The sequence below is a fragment of the Staurois parvus genome, unplaced genomic scaffold, assembly GCF_062004578.1.
Source record: "Staurois parvus isolate SC_StPar_1 unplaced genomic scaffold, SC_StPar_1.0 ptg000347l, whole genome shotgun sequence".
Classification (NCBI taxonomy): domain Eukaryota; kingdom Metazoa; phylum Chordata; class Amphibia; order Anura; family Ranidae; genus Staurois; species Staurois parvus.
In genome coordinates, this window is record NW_028318143.1 from 14,496,067 (window position 1) to 14,520,402 (window position 24,336).

Genomic DNA, 24,336 nt, shown 5'->3' on the forward strand with positions numbered 1-24,336 from the left:
AGGCTCAAGGTTTTTTACCTTCATTAATTCTATGCATGAAGATATAAAACCTGCAGCCCCAACCCCCCTAATACTTACCTGTGCCCCATTACAATTCAGTGACGTGCTTGAGAACCTTGGCTCTCCAGGTATTCTCACTCCTCATTGGCTTGCTGTTAACCAGTGAGCCAATGAGGAGAGAGGGGGGGTGGGGGCCAAGCCACGGCTCTGTGTGTGAATGGATATGAAAAGCAGAGGCTCGGGAGTGAGCCTGCGTGGGTACCCCCACAACAAACTGTTTGCTCTGGGGGGCATTAGGCAGGAGTGCTGGCGGGGGACCTGAGAAGAGGTGGGTCGAGGCTGCTCTGTGAAAAACCACTGCACAGAGCAGGTAAGTATAAAACAAATTTTTAAATTGCCTTTAACATCACTAAAAATTATATTTTTACGTTATCTTCAGTGGACTATAATATTTAGCCCTCCCTGTTCTTATCTTTGACTACATGTTAACTAAGCAGGCATAGATGGATCGAAATTTACCAGAAACGACAGGGACTGACTAAATTTCAATCCATGTGTGGCCGTGCCAGTTTGACAGGAGTCAGTCACTGGATTGACTTTTGTTGAATGGGGTTTTTTGGAAAATTTTCTCAGTCAGCTGGCTTTGGTCGCTGATCAATGTATTCTGACAGCAGTGAGTCTTGGGGTGGGGGGAGAATTCTTCCATCGACCTTGCTTATGTGGATGAAGGAACCGTGGGAGTGGTTTAGCAATAGACAAGCGAGGCTGACATCAGAAGAACTGTGAGTTGTTGCTGGTGAATTTTCACCGCAAGTGTTTTTGTCTCTGATCCGATTATGGTCAAAAATGAAACTATTCCATGCAATAAACATTATTAAAGCATACTTTAAGTGTGGCAAGCAGTGCATTATGTACCCGGTATCTGATTGCTTGCAACTCTACTGAGATTCAGCTCTACCCAGGGGCGGACTGACAACTCATGGGGCCCCCGGGCAATAGGGGATCATGGGGCCCCTGTGTCCTTGCCAAAACTCAAAAAAGCCTATGAAAAAGGTACCAGGGGCATCTCATGGGGAGCCCTACTGACCCCGGGCACTCGGTCAGTGCCTGAGTTTCCAAATGGTCAGTCCGCCCCTGGCTCTACCCCCATACAAATGGCTGTATTGTCAACCCTTTGCATCTCACAATTTTAGTTTGGGACTTAATATTGACACAAGAAAAGGAACATGCTAACTCCACAGAACACTTTAAAAAATTAATATGAGATTCATTAGCAAGAACATGGAAGACTGAAGAATTTAGATTATTACACATTTAGATTCTTACTGAGGTAAGAATCATTTTAAGCTATAACAAAGTTATAATCTTTACTTGCACAGAGTTTACTGGTAAACTAAATGGGCACATACCTCCTTTAGTTAAACAAAAAAAAAAGTCTAATTTCCATTTTTATTAATGTGTTCTGTGTCTCTAGGGAACAAAAACTATATGTTGACTTTGTCCCATCTCCCTCTGTGCTGTCCAAGGCTAGCTGTGAGTTTTGACAAGGCACCCCTCCTCCCTCCACAGCTATCTGGCAACATAGCTATCAAGGAGATGACCACTTTGACCGACAGCACTTCCCGATCTCGGCAAGCTTGCTTCCTTGGAACATTTTAGCTTTGATAGCTGTGTTATTGAACAGCCATGGAGGGAGAAGGGGTGTCTTGTTCATCCTCACATCTAGCCGTGGACACCCCGTAAGAAGATGTGACAAAAGTATGTGTAGTATGTCCCCTGGAGAACAGAACACATTAAGAAAAACTGAGGACTTCTTTAAGGATTCTCCAGCTAGTTATTTTTAATGTTGAAAACACTAAGAGAGGGTGACACCACAATCTGATTTTGTAATGGCCATGGCAGCGGGGCAGAACTGAAATTATAGTGGAAACAGGTCACCTCTGGAGTCCCTAAAAAACTTGCGATTTAAGGATAAAAGAACTTTAGGCAAAACTATTTTTTTTTTGGATGGAGTAAGGGAGCATTCTAACCGCTATCAGTTTTTTTTGGCCATATATATCCCATTGGGGAGATTTACCTTCACATCCTGTCCCATAGCAAAACGAGAAGCGAGAAGAAATCTCAGCAAATTAAGGGAATCCCCAGGTTATCAGAACTAGAGTCTCCATTGGAAAATTTCCCCTCTATTACTGTGCTAGGGACAACCCAAAATTTAGGATTTTCTTCTACTTCCACTTTTGATAATGGTAAACAGGACAAATAGAGAGGGTGAATATCCCTAACGGGGATCAGAGGTAGCAATAAAAACTTGACAGGTTTTCTAATCCCTCTCCACTCTGTCCAAAACAGAAAAACAAGTTTTGCCTTTAGTTATACTTGAAGTTTAAGTTTTTGAAGCTCCTTTTACTTCCTTTTAAAAAAAAAAAAATGCATCAAGTAACTTTTCCCAAAGGTCTTCTGGCCAGTTCGATGACATCATGAAACATCCCAGGTCCTTCCTCCTTCCTTCTGTCAGTAGTGCAGAGAGGTATTTTCTGCTGCAGTGAACGGCACATACGTAATTACATTTCAGTGCAGTAATACTCTGGAACCCAGTCTTCATGACGGACAATGACCCAGAGGATGGATGCATGACAGCCTGGGCTCAGAGGAAGCGGGCAGAATGACACAGGCTGTCATTTAACTCTGAAGACTAAAAATATCTAGTGGCAGCAAGAAATTACTGTAGGGAAAGCTATGGACTGAAGGGAAATATTAAAGCTAAAACTTTTTCTGTTTTTACTTTTACTGGGTTATTAATTAAAAAATAAGCGGTTAAGCTTTATTATTTAACTGTAGGACTCAGGTATGGATTTGTTCCAAAGACTGCACAATCTACATTTCGTATGGGACCCAATTTGCAATGTAACATTCTTCTACCCAAAAAATTATAGTTCTTTCACCTGTACCTGAATCATTGCTAAAGGCAACTGAACATTTTCATAACTTAAACCATCAAAATTGCCATTAAGTGTCATAAGTAATGAAGGTAGGGGCTATAACCTTTCCAACATGTAGGTCCTGGCATGAGGAACACAAGCAGAAAGGAGATCAACAAGCTACTTCTAAACTACAGTGCATCCAGAAAGTATTCACAGCACCTAACTTTTGCCACATTTTATGTTACAGCCTTATTCCAAAATGAATTAAATTCATTTTTTTCCTCAACATTCTACAAACAATACCCCATAATGGCAATGTGAAAGAAGTTAGTTTTGAAATATTTGCAATTTATTATAAATAAAAAACAAAAAAAAACAAACAAACCATATGTACATAAAGATTCACAGCCTTTGCCATGACACTCAAAATTGAGCTCTGGTGCATCCTGTTCCCATTGATCATCCTTGAGATGTTTCCACAACTTGATTGGAGTACACCTGTGGGAAATGTAGTTGACTGGACATGATTAGGAAAGGCATAAACCTGTCTATATAAAGTCCCACAGTTAACAGTGCTTGTCAGAGCACAAACCAAGACATGAAGTCCAAGGAATCGTCCGTAGACCTCCAAGACAGGATTGTATCAAGGCACAGATCTGGAGAAGGGTACAGAAAAATGTCTACAATATTGAAGGTCCCAAGCACAGTGGCCTCCATCATCCGTAAATGGAAGTTTGGAACCACCAGGAATCTTCCTAGAGCGGGCTGCCCGGCCACAATGAGCGATCGAGGGAGAAGGGCTTTAGCCAGGGAGGTAACCAGGCACCCGATGGTCACTCTGAAAGAGCTCCAGCGTTTCTCTGTGGAAAGAGGAGAGCCTTCGAGGAAGAACAACCATCTCTGCAACACGCCACCAATCAGGCCTGTATGGTATAGTGGTCAAACAGAAGCCACTCCTCAGTAAAAGGCAAATGGCAGTCCACCTGGAGTTTGCCAAAAGGCACCTGAGGGACTCTAAGACCATGAGAAACAAAACTCTCTGGTCTGATGAAACAAAGATTGAATTCTTTGGCTTGAATGCCAAGTGTTATGTCTGAAGGAAACCAGGCACCGCTCACCACTTGGGAAATACCATCCCTACAGTGAAGCATGGTGGTGGCAGCATCATGCTGTGGAGATGTTTTTCAGCGCAGGAACTAGGAGACTAGTCAGGATCGAAGGAAAGATGAATGCAGCAATGTACAGAGACATCCTTGATGAAAACCTGTTCCAGAGCGCTCTTGACCTTAGACTGAGGTGACGGTTAATTTTTCAACAGCATAACGACCCTAGGCACACAGCCCACACAACAAAGGAGTGGCTACAGGTCAACTCTGTGAATGTCTTGGAGTGGCCCAGCCAAAGCCCAGACTTGAACTCGATTGAAAATCTCTGGAGAGATCTGAAAATGGCTGTGCACCGATGCTCCCCATCCAACCTGATGGAGCTTGAGAGGTACTGCAAAGAAGAAATTGCTCAAAAATAGGTGTGCCAAGCTTGTAGCATCATACTCAAAACGACTTGAGGCTGCAATTGGTGCTAAAGGGGCTTCAACAAAGTATTAAGCAAAGGCTGTGAATACTTATGTACATGTGTTTTTTTTTTCATTTTTTTTTATTTTTAATAAATTGAAAAGATTTCAAAATTAACTTCTGTTGTCATTATGGGGTATTGTTTGTAGAACGTTGAGAAAAAAATGAATTTAATCAGTTTTGGAATAAGGCTGTAACATAACAAAATGTGGCAAAAGTTAAGCACTGTGAATACTTTCTGGATGCATTATAAACAACTGCAGAGAAAATACTTATCAGTTTGCAATGGGTAGGAAGCTCAGGACCAAAGGACACAAATTAACAAAATAACCATTAACAGGAGTCAGTCCAGAAAAAAAGCATCTGCTATTACATGGGTTAGTGAAGAATATGTAAAAGAATACAGTACAGGCCAATTGGTAAATTTTTGGATTGACAACCATTGGGAAGCTACAAGTTCCATTATATTATATAGAGTATACATAATTAATGTCTTACAAAATTTAATACAGCAAAGAGCAACATGGGCTGTTTATGCACATCTTATAATGGGGAAACTTTTGTTTAACAAGTGTGGCCAAACCGGACTTCCGTTGACTGCTGTGGATTCCAGTACAGTGCTGTTCTATGCGCGGTTTAGCAAGTAAATATAAACTGTAACTAAATTACATTTTGGGCTCCATTTACAAAGTAGCGGTATGGCCTTACTATAGAAATACCACAGATTTAAAATAAAAAATACATATCAAACATTTATAAAGCACAGCGGTTTACTTTACAAATGTGCTTTGAAATTTCGACGCAAATGAGTGCTATTCACATGAATGAGTTAAAAACGCATGTTGAGCTACGCTGCAGCGCATGGTGCCATTCAAAATGTGTTTTCACAATACAATAGTGTGAATGAGCCCTCAAAGTCATGTGGTCAACCTCTTCTCCAATCAGAGATCTCTTGGCAGAGTTAAGCAGAGAGAGTTGTATACGTTGACACCGCAGGCTCCACATCACAGCCTGCATTTTATAAATGAACTGTAAAGTGCAGGCATCAGTGTGAACACTGGTGTCCAGCGGAAAGCAATATACTCTATTATAAATAGGACCCTTAGTTAGATAAATCTTTGTGTATAAACAACCAACACTAAATACAATAGGAACAATAATATATTATTTTGGCCATTTTTCATCCTAGGTTGCATATCAACTCCCATGACTTCCTGTAGCCATTTCTTGTCTACATACAATTGGATACTGCTGCATATTATTTCTCAGGGCAGGTTACCGTTTGGTTTTAAAACTGGACCAAGCGCCTTTACAATACGTGTCAGCATGGAGGCTTGTAGCATCCATTGGGAGATATAAGTTTCTATTGGGAGATGAAGGAACAGGTTGATAATGAAGGAGAAACACTGGAAGACATGGACAAGGCACGGTCACCCTATAACAGGAAGTGCCTGCACAAGGATCTTCATGGCAAAATCCCAAGGTATTATTTTAATACAAATGTAGCAATGACTTTGAAATGACTTTAACAGTTAATGGCTTGTATGAGATTTTAGTGATTGTGTTTACATATATTTTAAGGCTCCATGTACACTGCAGCTGATAAACTCACATTTAGGAGCTTTTCTGCGGGTTTTTTTCAGCAGCCCCTGAACGCTCCCTAATGTTTTCCTATGTGTCCATGTACACATCTTCATTTACAGTAGTTTACAGGCAGTTGAGATTACAGTCATTTTTTTGAACGTACCAAACTTGCGTTCAGGAGTAGATTTTATCAGTGTGTCAAATGCTTGTAAACGCATGTAAACGCGGAACTTTTTTTTAACTCTTCCATTTCCAGATGTTGTCCAGAGCCTTTTTTCATCATGAAAAATGCATGCAAAGCATTTTCCAGGTACTCAAATGGACCTGGTACACCATACTTTGAGGTTTTGCATGAAAGAAAATATGTTAGACACTGCTGCAATAATTTCTGCACAGAAATGAGCTGGAACACATCCAAACACCACAAAAAAAAAAAAGACAGCTAATCTCAACGAATACTGCTCCCTCTGCTTCTGCTCTCTCTATATCTCTCAAAATGTGTGAAATAGTAATTTTTTTACTGTTTTTCAGTGCATTCTGGGCATTTTGGAAGGTCTCCTGAGGTTATCTTTAAAAAAAAACGCTTCTAAATGCAAACGCTTATAAACACGCATAAATGCAATATGCAAACACGGCTAAAAGAGAAATTTTTTAACCTACATTTCCCAGCAGTCACTTTCCATCGTTCAGAAGTGCCCCGTGTACATGGGGCCTAAGAGAACAGCCCAGACAAAGCTGTTTTTCCCCATTTTTGGCAGATGCTGTAGAATGGAATTGCCCATATTATTCTTTTACCCCTTAATGATTGTTGTGCTGGTCTCCCTGCTGGAGCTCATAGCTCTGTTCCCTCTACCTTTCATTATCAGTCTTCCTGTTGCATCAGTAGAAGTCTCGCCTCTCCTGCTGCAACAAGGAGTCTCACTCTTCTCTCTCCTACAGGCAGGGGAGGTCTCAGACATGCTGTCAAGGCAGAGAGATTCCCAAGTGATCTCTAGTGGCTACAAGAATGCCACTTTTTCTTTTATGGAAGGGGCAGTCTCACATCTTCTGCTGCAACAGAGACAATATTCTTACTAATGGTGCAACATAATGTCCCACGTTTCCTGCTGTATTATCCACAGAAGTAAATTAAGATGTTAATAATAAGGATGAGACCTCCTCTTAATTGCTGTGGACCAATTAAAATGACTTAAAAACTCAAAATCTCTAAAAACTCACTAAGCTTTCCCAAAACATCTCGTCTACATCCTTTGACCAGTGCCTACTGTGGTTGTACATACACCTCCCTACATTCCTACAGTGTGCATTCCTATGATAACAGAAGGACAGCTGTTGATGTCACATACAAGCAACACTTCTCTCCAAGTTCCTTACCTGAACCTCGCTGGTCCTTTTCTTCACTGTTTCCTCCTTCTCGTTCAGTTCTTGCTCCACGTTCGTCTTCTCCCTGGAAGACCAGCAAATCATACAGGAATATCTGAATACATCAGTCACAGCCGGCATGCTAATCCAGCCGCCCAGGCCGGAGTCCCACTTTAAATACATTGCGGCAGGCTCCTTTTTTTAACGAGCCGTTAGAAAGCCTGGAGAGACACCGGCCTAAGAAGCACTAAAACCAACACCTCATCATGGGAGAACAGCCAGGGTAGAATGGGAAAAGCTGGAGGAGGAGAGCGAGAAATCAATGAAAGAGTCTGTGATGATCTCACTGTTGCTAAGGAGGAATGGGCTACTGCACAGTGCGAGGAGTCAGGTGGGAGGGGAGGCAGCGGACAGCAAGCTGTGCACTTAACTCTGCACAAGCCTGGCTGTCAGCTCAGCCCACCGCCTGAAACACACATAGCATCAGACAGGTGGAGCTTAAATGAGACCGGAAAACACAGCGATCCGCATTGATTTGCAGCATTATGGAAAATAAAATAATCAAACGTGTTGGCAGGTATTGACTGGAGCATTTGAAATACTTTGTGCCCTAGACAGTGAACTTCCCCCGCTGTGACTGGATAAAGCCTCCCCAGTGTCCATCACAATGGAGAATTGGGCTTTCAATCACGCTGCAATTGTTTCTGACCAACAATGAATATTCTATGTGCAGTTATCAACTCAGGAACGTGTGCACAATGATGGCAGCTACACGCCGAGCACATTAATTTACTGGTAATAAAATATGACAATTCAAGAATGAAGTGTAAAAGTAATAATTAAGACATCAGAAACAAAACACTTGCGATGACATCCTTGCTATTGCACTTTGTATTAAAGTGTATCTATACCCACATTTCTTTTATAGCTTCGGATACAGCAGGGGAGAGTTCTAACCCCTGTCAGATTTTACTAATATGGTGGTACAAGGAATGATTTTATATACAATCGTACTGTCCAACGATTTATTGTCTGGGAGAAAAATAAGACTGGAATATCGAAAAGATCGTTCAACGTGACATACACTTAATCATATCAATCCCAGGTCAGATTTTCTGTGTAGAACTATCAGAATACCTTCAATGAAATCAGTTTTACACGACAATGATTAGCGACACAGTATGTATCGTTTCCATCATTTATAGATAGGATCATATTGTACGATTCTGTGAATTCTTCTGTGAAGAATCATTCGACTAGTTGGTTACATGTATTTCCACCATTACACTGAATTTACACAGCACGTCACATTTTTGAGCGTTTTCTTAAGGTGTTTTGTTGCATGTTTTTGAGCTTTTACTTTTTTTTTTACTGGCCAACAGAAAAAAAAAAATCATCGGTTTCATAATTTTTGATATGATTTCAGCTTTGTTAGCTTTTTCTTCAGCTATTTTTAGCTTTTTATTTTTATATTTTTCATCTTATTCTTTGTTTTTTATTACATTTTTTTTGTTGTTGTTAGAGTTCAGGGTTGGGGGTTCATTTTTTATGTATTAAACATAAATAATAATATATTTATTAATTTTTGTTTTTATTTTTTGTAAGGGTTAGAGTTAGGGTATAGGGTTAGTGGTTGGGTTTAGGGTTATGGGATATATTTGTTTATTTTTGGTTCGGGTTAGATTTAGGGGTAATTTATTTTATTTTTTTTTTTGGTTAGGGGTTATTTTATTTTGTTATGGTTAGGGGTTATTTTATTTATTTTGTTATGGTTAGGGGGTTAATAATTTAATATATATATTTATTTTATGATTTTGTTTAATACTTATTCATTTATTATTATTTCTTTAATTATAGCATTTGAGCAAAAAAACGAACAAATCTCGCTTATCAATGCATCTCTATGGAGAAGAAATGCTTCTGAAACACATCAATATGCCCGAATTGAGCTAGAAAACACTCAAATGTGAATAGGGCCTTATAGAGAGATGTCCTATTACTTCCTGTTCTGGTGACACAGTTTTATCAGACAGGAAATGGGAGAAACGCTCCAACAGCAACACATCCAAAAGTTTTGTTTTGTATTTTTTTTTGTTTGTTTTTTTTTTTAAGTAGAGAAAGGCTAGAACCTCTCAGGTTTTATTTTTGCACATTTCCCTGTTGCAGATTTTCCCTCACTTCCTGTCTGGCAAAGAAAAAACCCGACAGGTTCTAACCTTTTCCCACTCCAACCCAAACTAGGAAAAAAAATCTTAGTAAATAAAGCAATACACAAACCACTTCACTGTGAGATTTCTAAAGTGACCGAAAATTTCATAATGACTGGTTTTAATGCTACTATTATAAATCAGACTACAGATTTCTAATTTCCTAAAACCAAGAATGTTTTTTATGATTTTAACTTGGCTACAGTGGTAAAGAGTGGATTTATGTCAGCTCCCATTGACATCACCGCGAGCATCACAAAACAGCCAAAGCCCACACAGTCCTGACAAATTTTGCCAAATTCCTGCCAAGGGGGACACGTCATCTAATTCTAATCATTAGCTGTTTGGCTGACAGTAAACCCCTGAGCAAGTCCAAAGAAATACACAGATTTTTTAACCCTTCTCTTTGTAAAAACAGCATAATTTCTATGAATATCTCATCAACATTCACTGACTCACACAACATTTTTAAAGCACAGCTATAAACGAGAGCCCAGGCTTTTCCAGGTCTCTTCCTCCTCATTGGCTGAGACACAGCAGCTGGAGCCATTGGCTCCCACTTCCGTCAATCACAGCCAGTAAGGAGGAAGCAGGGGTGGGACTGAGGCACATACTGTGTGTCCCATAGACACATGGATGCGGCTTGGGAGCGAGCACACAACTGCCCCCAGAGCAAGCAGCTTGCTCTGGGGGCACTCAGCAGGGGGGAGGGGCCAGAAGTGCCGGCAAGGGATCCAAGAAGAGGATCAGGGTTGTTCTGTGCAAAACCATTGCACAGATCAGGTAAGTATGATGTGTTTACTATTTTAAAGAAAATTAAAACTTTTATAACCCCTTTAAAGCAGTATTAAACACAAAAGTAAACATTTATTATATTGCAGCTTACCAATTCTTAGATGTGATGGCTGCATTTGTTTTCTTTTATGGGCTTTTTCCTTTATTTTCATCTAGTAATCTAGCGAGTGTTATTTTTCAACAGAACAACCTATCCTGGATATGTAGCAAGAGCGTTGAGACAAACCATTTACCACTGACAGGGGTGTTTACAAAGATCAGCTTTTATTCACTCATGTAAAACTAGAGTTTGGCTTCAGTTTGTTAGTGTACCTAATCTGCTAACACATCTAGCACTCTCCTCCAACCAGATAAACAATGTTGCTGTCTGCTGTGCCTCCTGTGCTCGTTCCAGAGTGGGGGCACTCTAATACAGGAGATGTCCTACTGGTTAGATCATCAGGTGAAAACAGGCTTAAAGAAATGAATGCAGTCACCACACTTAATGATTGGTAAGCCGCAATATATGGGCAGCACAGTGGCAAAAAAAGGTTACCACTTCCGCCTGGCAGTACTAGGGTCGTCGGTTCGAATCGCAACCACGGCACCACCTGCCTGTAGTTTGCATGTTCTCCCTGTGCCTGCGTGGGTTTCCTCTGGGTACTCCAGTTTCCTCCTGCACTCCAAAGACATGCTGTTAGGTTAATTGGCTCCTGTCTAAATTGTCCCTAGTATGTGTATGTATGAATGGGAGTTAGGGACCTTAGATTGTACACCCCTCGAGGGTTAGGGACTGATGTAAATGTACAATATATATGTCAAGTACTGCGTAAATTGACAGCGCTATACAGGTACCTGTAATAGTAATAAAATATAAAATGTTTGGCTTTGGGCTTATTAAAAAAAAATTTGTGTAGAAATACACTATTTCCATTTTTACTGCAGTGTATCTTTAATGAGGAATGCTGCAGAGAGAACAAGGAAACCAAGGCTGGACACACAGCTGAGAGTCAGGGCAAATCATTCTGTGGAATAAGGTATTAATGAATAGATGTAGCCCAGTGTTTCTCAAATTGTTTTCAGGCACCCTTTAAAATTATGGACAGTCCCAAGGCACCCTTTAAAATTATAGACCGTCTTGAGGCATCCCATTCTTAAATGGGGTGCCTCTAGACTGTCCATATTTTAAAAGGGCACTGCATTCTAAAATGTGAAAAACTCTAATAGTTTTATATAACACAGCAACATCCACACATGTAGGACACCCAACATTAGAGGTGATTTATTCTTCCACAGCAAATACACTTTTGCACACTGGTATTGAGTAGTATTCCAGTGTTCCTCTTCTCCCAGTTTTTCTCCATCACTGAGCTAATGTGACCCCAGCACTGATGGAGAGGGGCAGGAGAGGGACAAACTAGAATGTTGTGCAGGCAGCTGACATCCTCCTTATCAACTGATGATGTCATTGTTTTTGGGGACGCTGGCAGCTAGAAGGTTGTAATGGCGCACAATGAAATCCTGTGGCTTTGTGTAACTAAAAGGCAGGATTGTTCCACCCACTAGCTTGCATACAAGTTTTGGGCAATTTTTAGACATTTTGCCAAGGCACCCCTGAAGAAACCTGAAGGCACCCTAATTGAGAAAGGCTGATATAGACTATGAGAGATCAAAAGATGACAGGATACAATTCTGCTGTTCAAACACTTCCCTCCAGAAGTCACTCCAATATTCCCATGGGATCATATAATATTTATTTACCATTACAGGCTTTTTACATACTGACAATTTGTGCAGTGCCATGCTTACTGTACATACACATCAGTCCTTGTCCGCAAACAGATTACACTCCAAGTTCGCTATCTCACATGCATACACACAAACTAGGGCCAATTAACCTACCAGCATGTCTTTGGCGTGCGGGAGGAAAACAGAGTATGAAAACTGGGATTTGAACTGGGGACTCCAGTGCTGCCGGCTTATATGCTAACCACTGTGCTGTCCACGGCCTGGCAGCTCAGACCTCCCTAGACTGGAGAATCCTATTAGATACTATAAAACAAATGGAAAGAGCACAGACATTATGTGATATGTGCCTACTGCTAGCTGAAAGGATTTAACAGCTGGACACTCAGTATCCAGTGGATACAGCAGGTTTCTCCTTTTCAATGTATATTTACCGAGCACTTTTTTCGAATATGATACAAACTTTTATAATGTCATTTTTATTGAAGATATTAGACCATGTCAGTGCAATTTCTATGTCTTGTGGTGATGCACTTATGAATGCAGATATTTTTCTCCAATAAAGAATGTTGGTTCATTTTATAACATTCATCAAAAAATGATACATTAAATGTGCCCAACAGAACAGGTCCTTTAAAAAAACAAGAATTACATTATTCCCCAAACCAAAGGGCACTACATACAGAAAAAAGACCAAGGCTATCATCAGACCCCAATCCAAATATAAGGCAGCGATAATGTATTCCTGTTATATGCAATGGTCTACGGCACAGAGAGGAACTGCAGCAAAAGCTTTGGAAATGTAATACATCTGCAAATTCATGGGACTTCTTCCATCAAGCCAATTATACCAGAAATAGAAACCCAGACAAACAAAAGCACATTCTCTACTAAGCTGTAACAGCACTTGCAATTCAATTGAAACACAATTCTGCAACTGCAGCAATGTACATCTCAAAATGGAAAGCATTAAAGAGATGAACCTCTGCATAAACAGTATTTATTACTTCGCTTATTCCCATATGGATATGCAGGATCGTGACCTCTGCATTGTGTATAACCGGAAATGTTCAAATTCTGCTTGTTGACATGGGGGAACTGTAGAGCACAGTGAACTTTGGGTCTATCCCAACATTCTACAGAAACAGCTGAGGCTACAATTTTGATAAAGCAAAAACTATATATAAAGGCTTTTCGGGTGTGAAATGGACACTTATGAGGTCTACAAAGCCACAAAATAACATACATATATATAAATATATATATATATATATATATATATATATATATACACACACACACAATTTTCTTTTAATAGCTAACTTTACTGCCTTAGGGCATATGTAATTGGAACTTTTGGGCATACAATGCAAATTACGCATGTATTTCCATGCCTGGAATACAGTCGCCCAGAGCACTGAATATCTGTACATGGCTGTATGGGGGTTTATGCCTCTACTTGTGTAATCCTGCGCATACATAACACTGGACACAGACTACCTTTGCCCAAGGTTGTACATCCGTATGCATGCACAGGTTTACTCAAGTAGCTGCTTAAACCCTTGTATAGTCATTCAGTACTATGTGCGGCTGTACGCAGCAGCTGTGTATCTTGGCCGAAGAAATGCTCCCATAATCTACATTCTAAAAATATATAATTTTTCAAAAAGACCACAACTGCACAACTGAACAAATTCAAGAAGATTAACCAATCCCTTAGTTACCCTTCTATGTTAATAGGGTAGGATCTACCATGTTAGCAGAAGTATGAACTCCTTAGAAGGATCCCAGGATTTTCAATGATCTCTAAGCCAAATTTAAACTGCTACTTGCAGTTCAACCTGCCGGGGATATCTGACATTGCCGAAAAAGCACAAAACATAATTCATGGAGGAAACCATTTTATTATTATGGTCTGACTTCAGTCCACAAAAGGCTGCAAACAACAAAGACTGTGGGAGGATAAAATGTCTTCGTGTTATTAGAGGAAGATGTCCCTAAACATCTTTAAGGATTTTCACTTTTCAGAAAAAAAGTCATTGTTTTTAGCAATATAGCACGATCTGGAAGCCAAGGGCACTCTACAGTAAACAAGACACAAGGGGTTGCACTGACAAGAATTGGGGGGACTGAAAAAAACAAATCAGACAACAGATGATACAAGTAGGATCTTCTGTGCTCACTGTAAATTCCCTTTCTCTGCATTAATTCGAGGAACTCTGCTTTTCATCAACTACTGGGGAAAGTGCCACTGGCAGGAGAAGTACCATTAAAAAACAACACACAGTCCAAGGGTGGTCCCTGCCGGTGTCCAAGTTCCTTCACACTGTGAAGCAAGCTAAGTTACCAGCATACCAACTAGGAGTTAGAACATAGAAAATTTCTCCTTAGATCTCAATTGCTTGGGTTTTACTTTAAGCAAATCACTGGGTCGATGACAGGCCCAATAATACAGATTCTGGTATCGAGCACATGCATGTCTTTGTTTTGTGGGGGTTTGGCTGTGACAGCCCCACCTAAGGAAGCATGTTACACTTCACTACTGGCTAATCATATGACCAGTCAGCCTCATGCTGTCCTCAGGGGACTGTGACAGGAGGCGCAGGGTGCCACCCCCCAGCTGTGGAGGTTGGCATGCTTCACCTCCTCCCACTAAATGCTCATTATTCCAGCCTGGGCATTAGACAAACAAAAAATTGAGTGAAAATCTTTCTAAAGTAAAGGGATGTCCCCTCTTTGACATTTGCCACTGGGTGTCACCATTGTTAGATTTATCATCACCTTCTGTTTTTGTGAAACAAAAATTGTCTTCTCCATACCCTTTGCTATGGTCACCAGACATAACGGAGAAAGTGAATCTTTATCAGTGGGGACACAGAGATCATTAAAAAACACAGGGGTTTGAATCCTTCCACACTCCAGAACAAAGTTTTGCTACTGATATACTTTAAGCATTTGATTTCCAAAGTCATACAAACACTGCCAAATCTTCTGCAGATATAACCCCATCTCTGCACACTCACCCTTGTAAATCTGAAGAGCGATGGCGTGGAGATTTTAAGCAGTCACGCACAGCGCGTAGCATCTTAATTGATCATTATTCACGCTCCATTGTCATTTGAGAGAGAAGAATTCTTAAATAATGTAAAAACAGATAAAGATTGTGGTAATGTAGGCTATGAACTGCAGACATGAAACAAAATGCTGGAAGACTGTGTCTTTGAAGGCTCATAATCCTTGAGAGACTTGGTCCCAGGGCTGGATAAGAACCACAGCAAAAATGTTGCAGACTAATGGCAGGAGATCAAAGGTTTAACAAATCCCGGGATCCCAGAAATGTTCATCATCAGGTCATGGAGATGCTATTGTCAATATTTATCGGGAGGTAATGAAACCGGCAACATAGAAGTGCAGCTCCAAAGCAGTTAATGACTGCATCACACCCAGGGGACCTGTGACAGAAGTCACAAGTGTCTAGTAAGCATGGAATCCACAGCAATTGTCAGATTAACTCTAAGAACAGGTTTTGCTGCTCACCAAGCCTGCAATGTTATCAGACAACTTGAGCTTAACATTGCAAAGAACAGCAGAACTCAGGTTTTACCCTATTAACACTGAACAAAATTGATGGTATCATAACGAAGGAAGAGATGTGAAACTTATAAACACTGTATTTCTTCACGGATCAGTTCCAAGCATGAATCGGTCAACTCTCATAACCAGTTGCTTGAACCTAACCAACACAATGTTAAACTACAAAAAATAAAACATATGAAGAATAATCTCTCAATCAATACATGCATATTTCCCCATGGGTATTCCCTTTAACTCCTTCCTGTCAGGCGTGCACATATAAGTGGTAGAATGGTTGTGGGCTTTACTGCCACATATATAAGTACAGCCAGAATTGCTGTTCTGTGCTGGGAGTGCAATCAACCCCTAGCACTGTGATCAAGCTGTCACAGCTCCCGGTCACTGTTTACAATCGGGAACTGATGGGATGGCTCCCGATCATGGACTACTGTCAGAAAGTCACAGTGATCGGGAAACACATGAAACATCTCTGGTGGCTAGATATCCTTAAAGGCCTGGCTCCCAGGGTAATAAGGGGTTAAAAACTATGCAAGATGTCCATTATCTGTTTATCTGTCAAAAATCCAATGAGCTGAAAATGCTGCCTCTGCTTCACTGAAATCTTAGGGCAAAATCCAAGCAGTGCGCTTTAGCATGGCTGTAAAAAGCAGATCAATGAAAGGACATCTGAAAAACAAATTTCAATGTGTAATATTTACACCATATTGTTGCATTGTGCAAAAATGCAAAATGTGTGTCAACAGACGTCAGTGTGTGTTAAAACGCAACTAAATAGGATGGAGATATACATGCATTTTAGTGCAAGTCAGTGTGAATTGGACCTTAAGCAATGTCGGCAGCCCTGTCTACTGAGCTTTAGAACTCAATTATCTTTCTCAGCAAAACAATTCTGCTACCTTGACTCACATTCTGTGTGTAGGTGAAAAGGCTCTCGGGAGATGTAGTCCTGAGAGTGTGCATACATAAAAACTGAGCTTTCAGCAGCTGCCCTTGCAAGGATTATAGAAGCCTGGTGATGTCACAGAAAAATAAAAGCGTTTTCTTGCTGTAGAGATAAGTTTAAAAATGTTTAATGCTATGGCACGCTCTACAGCACAGGTGCCAAACACAAGGCCCGTGGCCTTCGCACTTCACCTGCAGCTGTGCTGCTTCTTTGTCTCTGTCCCAACCTTGTCTCAGCAGTCAGCAGAAGAAAGGAGGAAATACTCCTCCGCCAGATGCTGCGCTTCTCCAGGCAGCGGCAGAGAGGCATAACTCTGCCCCTCCCCCACTGTCTTGGCAGTCAGCAGAGAGGACAGAATTCCTAGAGATCTTACACCTCTCTGTGCAGCTGCAGCAGCCCCTCATCTCCACTTCCCCTGCTCTCGGGATTCAGCAAGCTCCAGCAGCTGACTCCAGCCCTCCTCTAGTCCTCCTCCAGACCCTGCACTTTCTGACTCCCAGCTCCGCCTCAGCTTCTTCCCAGCAGGAGCATGAGGTAAGAGGGATGCACTGTGATGTAAGGAAGGGTGGGGTCTCTTGACTTCTGATGTAAAGGGGGTGGGGTGCTCTGAACCTCTAGACGTAAGCCAGTCACAGATGGATTGAATCTCGGCAGATTCAGCAGGGACCAGCTGAGATTCAATTGACAATCAGCCTGTCGGATTTTTAGCATTGGATTACTGCCCACAGCTATAGCTGCTAGCAGTAATCACTGTGTTTTGCTGGCCAGGAAAGCTCGTGGCCACCTCACCCCTGCTAGCAGCGCTGTGGGAGTCATACCCGTGGTGGAAAGAAAGGAAAACGATTAATCATTAACTTGCCAAACAAACAGATACAACCAGCCCTTTGACGGCAACCATAATACAAATGCAGCCCACAATGAAACTGGATTTGACATTCATGCTCTAGAGGAGGGGAAGGTGCTTAATTTACGTACCTTACAAGACATGATTGACAAAAAGGTTGGGTCTTATCTGTAGTTTATGCTGCAAGCATTTCAGAGTGTTAGGACAATTAGGACTAATTATGAGAAAAGACAACAATAAATTGAAACTATTTACTATAATAGCTAATCAAATCATCTTTTCTTAACTGTGAAAGTGAAAAAAGGAATATGACTGGTCCCAATGCATTTCCCTTCAAAAACCTGTGCTAAGGTATGCACCAATATCTTTTTTTTTTCCCCACCGGGAAGAATATGAAATATCAAAATAGATTTCCATTTTCTCTACAAAAGACTTAATCTCGCCTTTGTTTCTGTGTAAGAAAAGAAATAGGACAGATGGGTGACAAAATGCTAATCTGTATCTGTACTGAAAATCATCAGAAGAAAAAAAAAAAAAAAGACAGGAAAGAAGCTGTGCAACCCTAATATCCAACATCCACAAGTAAACCTATGATGAGAGAAAAACAGGGGGTGCTATTGCTGACCTTCTGAAATTCTATTGCTTGGCTCTTTTTTTGGATCCACTGGCTTCAGTAATATCTAGGTCACGACTCCGAACAAGTACACCACAACGACAGTGTAAAGATAGAGGTCTTACTTGTTCTGTCAGTGACAAAGTAGTGAAACTAAAGGGTGTCATTTTTGAGGTTATGTTTTTCGCTGGCAGCTAATACGGACAGAATCTAAGTACCAGTTGGTTTTCACCAGAGCTTCTGATGGTGGCAATATGGTCCCCAATTTTCTTTGTTGAAAACTGGCACCAGGTCACAATCCCCATGATCGCTCCACCAAGAAGATGTTGGAACAGAGGGGCTATGGTGTACAGACAAGGGGTTAGAAATGAGAATAGTTTGGTCCAGGCAGGTGCCAGACAAGAGAGTAGTCAGGTCCAGACAGAGTTTTAGGCAGGTGGCAAGCAAGGGAGTTGTAAGGCCCAAATAGGGTTCTTGATGGCCAGCAAGCAAGAGAGTAGTCAGGTCATTCTGGTTAGGCAACAAATAGATAGCAGGCACGTAAATGTTATAGCACATTTTCTCTCAGGTACCTGGTGTTAAAACATAGCACAATCCACTTCAAAGGTTGGTGCTTAAATGCCCTTCTGGTCAGACGACACTCCCAACATCGTCAATGGGAATTCTGAAGGTAGTGGAGGTCTTGGAAGACCTGCTAGAAATCATGGAAGACATGTCAGGCATCCCACAAGGAATCCCAGAAGACCCATCAGGGATCCTTCAAAGTAGTTTAACAGTAAATCTTTCCTTCTGAAAATGCTTTCTTTCTTCCTGGCAGAGCACCCCCAATACTTACTGGAGGTAATTACCAGAAATAAATATGCAAATCAGGAGTTCTGAGTTCACAAATGACTTAACTGGCTGCATACCTGTTCTAGGTAAGTGACAGGCAACTAGCATTATCAGAAGGATGTCAATAACTGTCCCCTGCACTAAATATTTCTCTCAGTAAAGTTCCTGTTTTCTTTTCTTTTTTTTTTTTTTTTATTCCAAGGAAGAAATGTATTTATCATTGCTTCTGTTTTTTAACAAATCATGGAAAGCTAACTTTCTAAAGACATCACCATGCACGTGTTAGAAAGAGAAATCCCTAGGGTACACTGTAACCAGGGAGATAAACCATTAAGTCACTGTACTGAGAGCAGTCATAGTCAACAATCTGGTTTCAGTACAATAATATGGCTTAGGATATGAAACAACTGTAGCCAGGAACTGGTATTATGGCACCTTTAAATGACAACATTTTTTTACAGATCTGGTGTCAGAAAATGTAGGTAATACTGGTTGACCTACTAAGAGCCAGCACAGGTATTTTCCTCCAGCACTCACAGCATCCTTTGAAGTCCTCTGTACACCACAGACCTTGGCATAATAGGCACCTGCGCCTCAGCTTAACACATATGTCTGTCCAGGCAGATCCTCATTCTCTTGGCTGGACAGGCCTTGTGTAGACAATATTAATCTCTTTAAGTCTAAGAGCTATTTATACCTTTGTGACCAGAACACTTTCCATCATTTAGACCTAAAAAAATACTGACGCTGACCTTTGACCCAAACTCTAACCCTGGCCTAGATGAAACCTTGATCTAGCTTTTTTTTTTGCTTTTTCAATACACACTGTTCTGTGTTAATGCTTCTCCCCTAGCAAGGAAAAAAAGATACAATGGATCTTTCTCTCCATTTAGAGGAGACTCTGGGCTGTTCACTGTGATAGCCACTCACAGGCTAAAAACATTGATCATGTGATCGGGAACCAGGTCTCCCAATTCCCAAATGTTGGTATGAAACCTAGCCCGGTCTCTGTGTTGGGAGCACACCGTGCAGTACGCTCTCCGCACAAGTATGCAAACATGTGGCCTTATGGAAGAAGACCCACTTCAGTAGGACGCATATATGTATACGGCCAGTAACAAGTGGTTAAAAAAAAAAAAAAAAAAAAAAAAAAAGGGGGGGGGGGGGTTAAACAGTGCATTTTCACAACACAAGGCACTACCTGCACATAATGGACACCAACCCACGTGCTAAAGTATGATGTTTACCAAAATAACCATTTTACTACAATTGCCTCAAATACTACAGGGGGGCAGCAGGTTTATTACACACGTTCCCAATGGCTGCACTTCACATATCGACTTTCTAATGTAAGCAGACGCCCAAACATTTTCTGCGACCCGCAAGATATGCCCCTCCAAATGCATGGCAGGTTTTACTGGGAGAGGAGGAAGACCAGCAAAAAAAAATTACACACAAGCACTTAAATCCCTTCAACCCACAAAGCCAGCCCCCAACACACACACACACTGCATATGGCCATGCACTCTGGAGTGACAGTAATTATTCTAGGGCCATTATTTACGGTTAAAGACATACTAAAGGTTATTTTTCTTTCTTTAAAATAAAAAAAGATGTTGCACAGAGCAGGTAAATATAACCATAAGACACAAAACAGTCCCTTACCCTCTCTTCTGGAAGACCCCACCAGCGCCGTCTGCTTCTCCTTGGTGCTGGTGCCTCCTTAGCAAGCTGAAAGCTATGGAGGCACCCATACACGTGCTCCAAAGCCCACACAGCATCGCTGTTCTCAGTGTCTTCTGTGAGAACCAGGAAATGAAAGGCACAGTGCTGCAACTGGGTGAGCACTGGAGCGGTGAGAGGCGTCAGGTATATGTTTAGGGAGTGTAGATTAGTTAGTGGAGTGTTTTTTACCTTAATACAGGGAATGCATTAAGGTAAAATCCATTTTGACTTTGGAACCACTTAAACCGATGACCTAAGGCAGAGGTCTGCAAACTTTCCAAAGACCCATTGTTAGTGTCAGTGGCATAAATATGCCACATTGTAGGTGTCAGTGGCAGGAAAAGTGACTCAAGGGCCAGATAAAGACAAGCAAAGGGCAGCATCCAGCCCCAGGGGTGCAGTTTGGAGACCACTGGTTTAGACCTGTGCCAGTTTAACTAAGAATGTAACTGCTTATCCAAGTAAATTTACCTACATTCTCTTTGTTGGACAGATCAGGCTTTCTGTTGGCAGAATGGTGAAGTCAGTATTTTATTTTATATATATATATATATATATATATATATATATATATATATATATATATGCACATACTGTATGTGTATCTGTAAAGTAATATATCGGAGGCTCTTTTCCTATTTTTTTTTATGGTGGTTATTTGCTTCAGCAATGGTTATAAATACCCTCTGGCTACTGTTTTCTGTGAGGGAGCGATTGAAGAAACTAAGTATACCCCATGGAAATGGTTGCCTTTTAAATCCTATTTGAACAGACATACATTAGATCTTTATTTAAACCATGTCTTCAGAGAAATGTGATACAAACACAAGGAAAACTTACCTTTTCAATGATTTCACAAAAATAGCAATACATGTAATGGTGTGATTTAAAAAATATAAAAGCACCTCAGAAGCTGATGTTGCCCCCTTTAGCACACATGATGTCTTGTATGCATTTTGAATAACTGATCATCAGTCCCCGATCTTGAGACATGATTTAAAAAAGGAATGGTATGGTTATGACAGCCTATTCATTTGAATGTGTTGCAAAAAGGATTTAAAAATAGGGGCTTGGACTAAGCCAGTCAATACCTCCTTAACATTTGAAGAGACTAATTTACGTTCTTATCAAGAACACTTTGACTTAATGCACAGTTCATAGTTCACTCTATGAAACCTTCCCAGGCCCTAAAGCAGCAAAGCAACCCCATAATATTTCCACCACCATGCTTCAAAGTTAGTACAAGATGCTTCTAAAATGATGCCTTCAGTCTGCGCTAAACATGTCTATTACTGTAATCAAAGCTCTATCCTTGTTTCATCAGTCCAGGGCACATGGTTCTAGAAGGCATAGTTTTCGCCTATATGTTCAATGGCAAACTGTAATTTTGTTTTCATGTTTTTTTTGGACAACAAAGGCTTTTTCCTGCACAACTCCCATGAAGGTTTAAAGGCCAAGTTCACTTTTGGAACATATTACTATGTTCCATTCACCCACTGATAATGGGTGCAATGCTTTTCAGGCCCCCCGCAGGAAAAAAAATAATAAAAACACACTTTTTTTGCAAGAATATGTGAATTTTTAATTTTTTTCTTTAAAGGTGATATTGGTCTTTAAATTGGTGTAATCCCATTCTGATTATACAGTGGGTATAGAAAAGAATCACCCCATTTAAAATAATCACATTTTGTTGTTTTGCAGCCTGAAATGAAGACAGACACAGTTTTTGTTTTATCCAGCTGTATTTACTCCAATCCAAGTGAAAGATATAACACCAACACATCAGAAAAAAAAAAAAAAATCAAAAACAGAGTTACTGAGATGGAAAAAGGATGGCACTCCTCCTAAAATTGACTTAAACTCATTCAGGTGTAGCTAATCACCTCAATGGCACACAAAGCCATTTGACTTTCAACTGTCATCAGCTGGGTCATTTGATTAGATCAGCATGAAAAGAGCTTTCCTGGAGCAGTTCAGTCCCTGGTAGTGCAAATGAAGCAAACAATCAACTATGGGTGGCAAGGCACTGTCAAAAGATCTCCAGGATAAAGTTGTGGACAGGCACAAGTCATGAGATGGATACAAAAAAATTACAATGGCTTTATCAATGCCTAGAAGAACAGAGAAGTCTATTATTAAGAAGTGGAAGGTATTTGGTACAACACAGACCCTCCCTGGATCAGAACGTCACTCCAAACTGGAAGAAAGAGCCAGGAGGCAACTGGGCAGAGAGGCTATCAAGAATCCTATAGCAACTCTGAAGCAGTTGCAGGAATTTATGACAAAGAGTGGCCATTGTGTGCATGTGACAACAATATCACAAATTCTCCAAATGTGGTTTGTCTGAAAGGATTGCAAGAAAAGCGCCACTGCTCAAGAAAGGCCACAGGCAGTCATGACTGAGATTTGCCAAAACTCATCTTGAAGATTCTGAGGCCACATGGAAAAAGGTGTTATGGTCCGAAGAGACTAAAATTTAATTATTTGGCCTCAAAACTAAACAAAATATCCAGCGGAAATCCAATACAGCTCACCATCCAAATAACATCATTCCTACAGTAAAGCATAGAGGTGGTAATATCCTGGTATGGTGGGGGTGGGGGTGGGGGGGTTCTCTGCAGCAAGGACTGGAACATTTGTCAGGATAGAAAGAAAAATGGATGGGGCACAAAACCGTCAAATTCTTGAGGAAAATCTGCTGCCCTCTGCCAGAAAGTTGTCAATAGGAAGAAGGTTTACCTTCCAACATGACAATGATTCAAAGCACACAGCAAAAATGACCACACAGTGATTGATGGAGAAAAAGGTGAATGTCCTTGCATGGCCTAGTCAGAGACCAGACTTGAACCCCATTGAAAATCTGTGGAATGGCTTGAAGACTGAAGTCCACAAATAGTCACCATAAAATGTAACTGAACTTGCGCAGATGTGCAAAGTTAGTAGAGACAAATCCCAACAGACTAAAGGCTATAATTAAAGCAAAAAGGTGGTTCAACAAAATACTGACACAAGGGGGTAAATCTTTTCCAACTCACTGATTCCGGTTTTGATTTTTTTTATTGTCATGTTGGTGTTATATCTATCACTTGGATGTTATAACTTGCTCTGAGTAAATACACCTGGATAAAACAAAAACTGTGTCTGTCTTCATTTCAGGCCGCAAAGCAACAAAATGTGATTTTAAAAGTGGGGCGATTCTTTTCTCCACCTACTATAAATGCTTGCACTTCAGTACCAGCTGCTGCAAGAGTTACCTACAGATTCCACAATAACATTTTAGAGTTCTTGGAGAAAACTAAGTAGTCAAGGCTTTGGCTGAATTTATAAGGGTGACCAGTAGTGGACTTGTTAGCAGCTGTTTGAAATCTACGCCACTTACAAATTGCTTTCTTTACAGTGGAATAACTAATTTCAAACAATTTAAATCCCTTGGCAAACATCTTGGAATCTACAGCTTTCTTTCTGATATTTTCATCTTAGCATGATGACACTTCACCCTTCTACAGCAGATCACTGGTACCATGCAGGGCTCCTGCAGACCTGTCAGTGTATCGGTGTGCCAGTACATTGGATGGGCATATAGATACACTTTGGCAGGAAGAATCGATAAACTACTACTCA

At 40.7% G+C, this 24,336-nt stretch overlaps 1 protein-coding gene across 4 annotated transcripts in view; it reads right to left on the reverse strand.

Moving 5' to 3' along the window:
* The window catches only part of EPS15 (epidermal growth factor receptor pathway substrate 15), a 181,653-nt gene that overhangs the window by 52,714 nt on the left and 104,603 nt on the right, over positions 1–24,336 (reverse strand). For all 4 annotated transcript variants that reach the window (XM_089684469.1, XM_089684467.1, XM_089684466.1 and 1 more), the window contains one exon: positions 7,451–7,523. In XM_089684469.1, the coding sequence (XP_089540595.1) occupies positions 7,451–7,523 (73 nt within the window). The remainder of the gene's footprint in view (positions 1–7,450; positions 7,524–24,336) is intronic.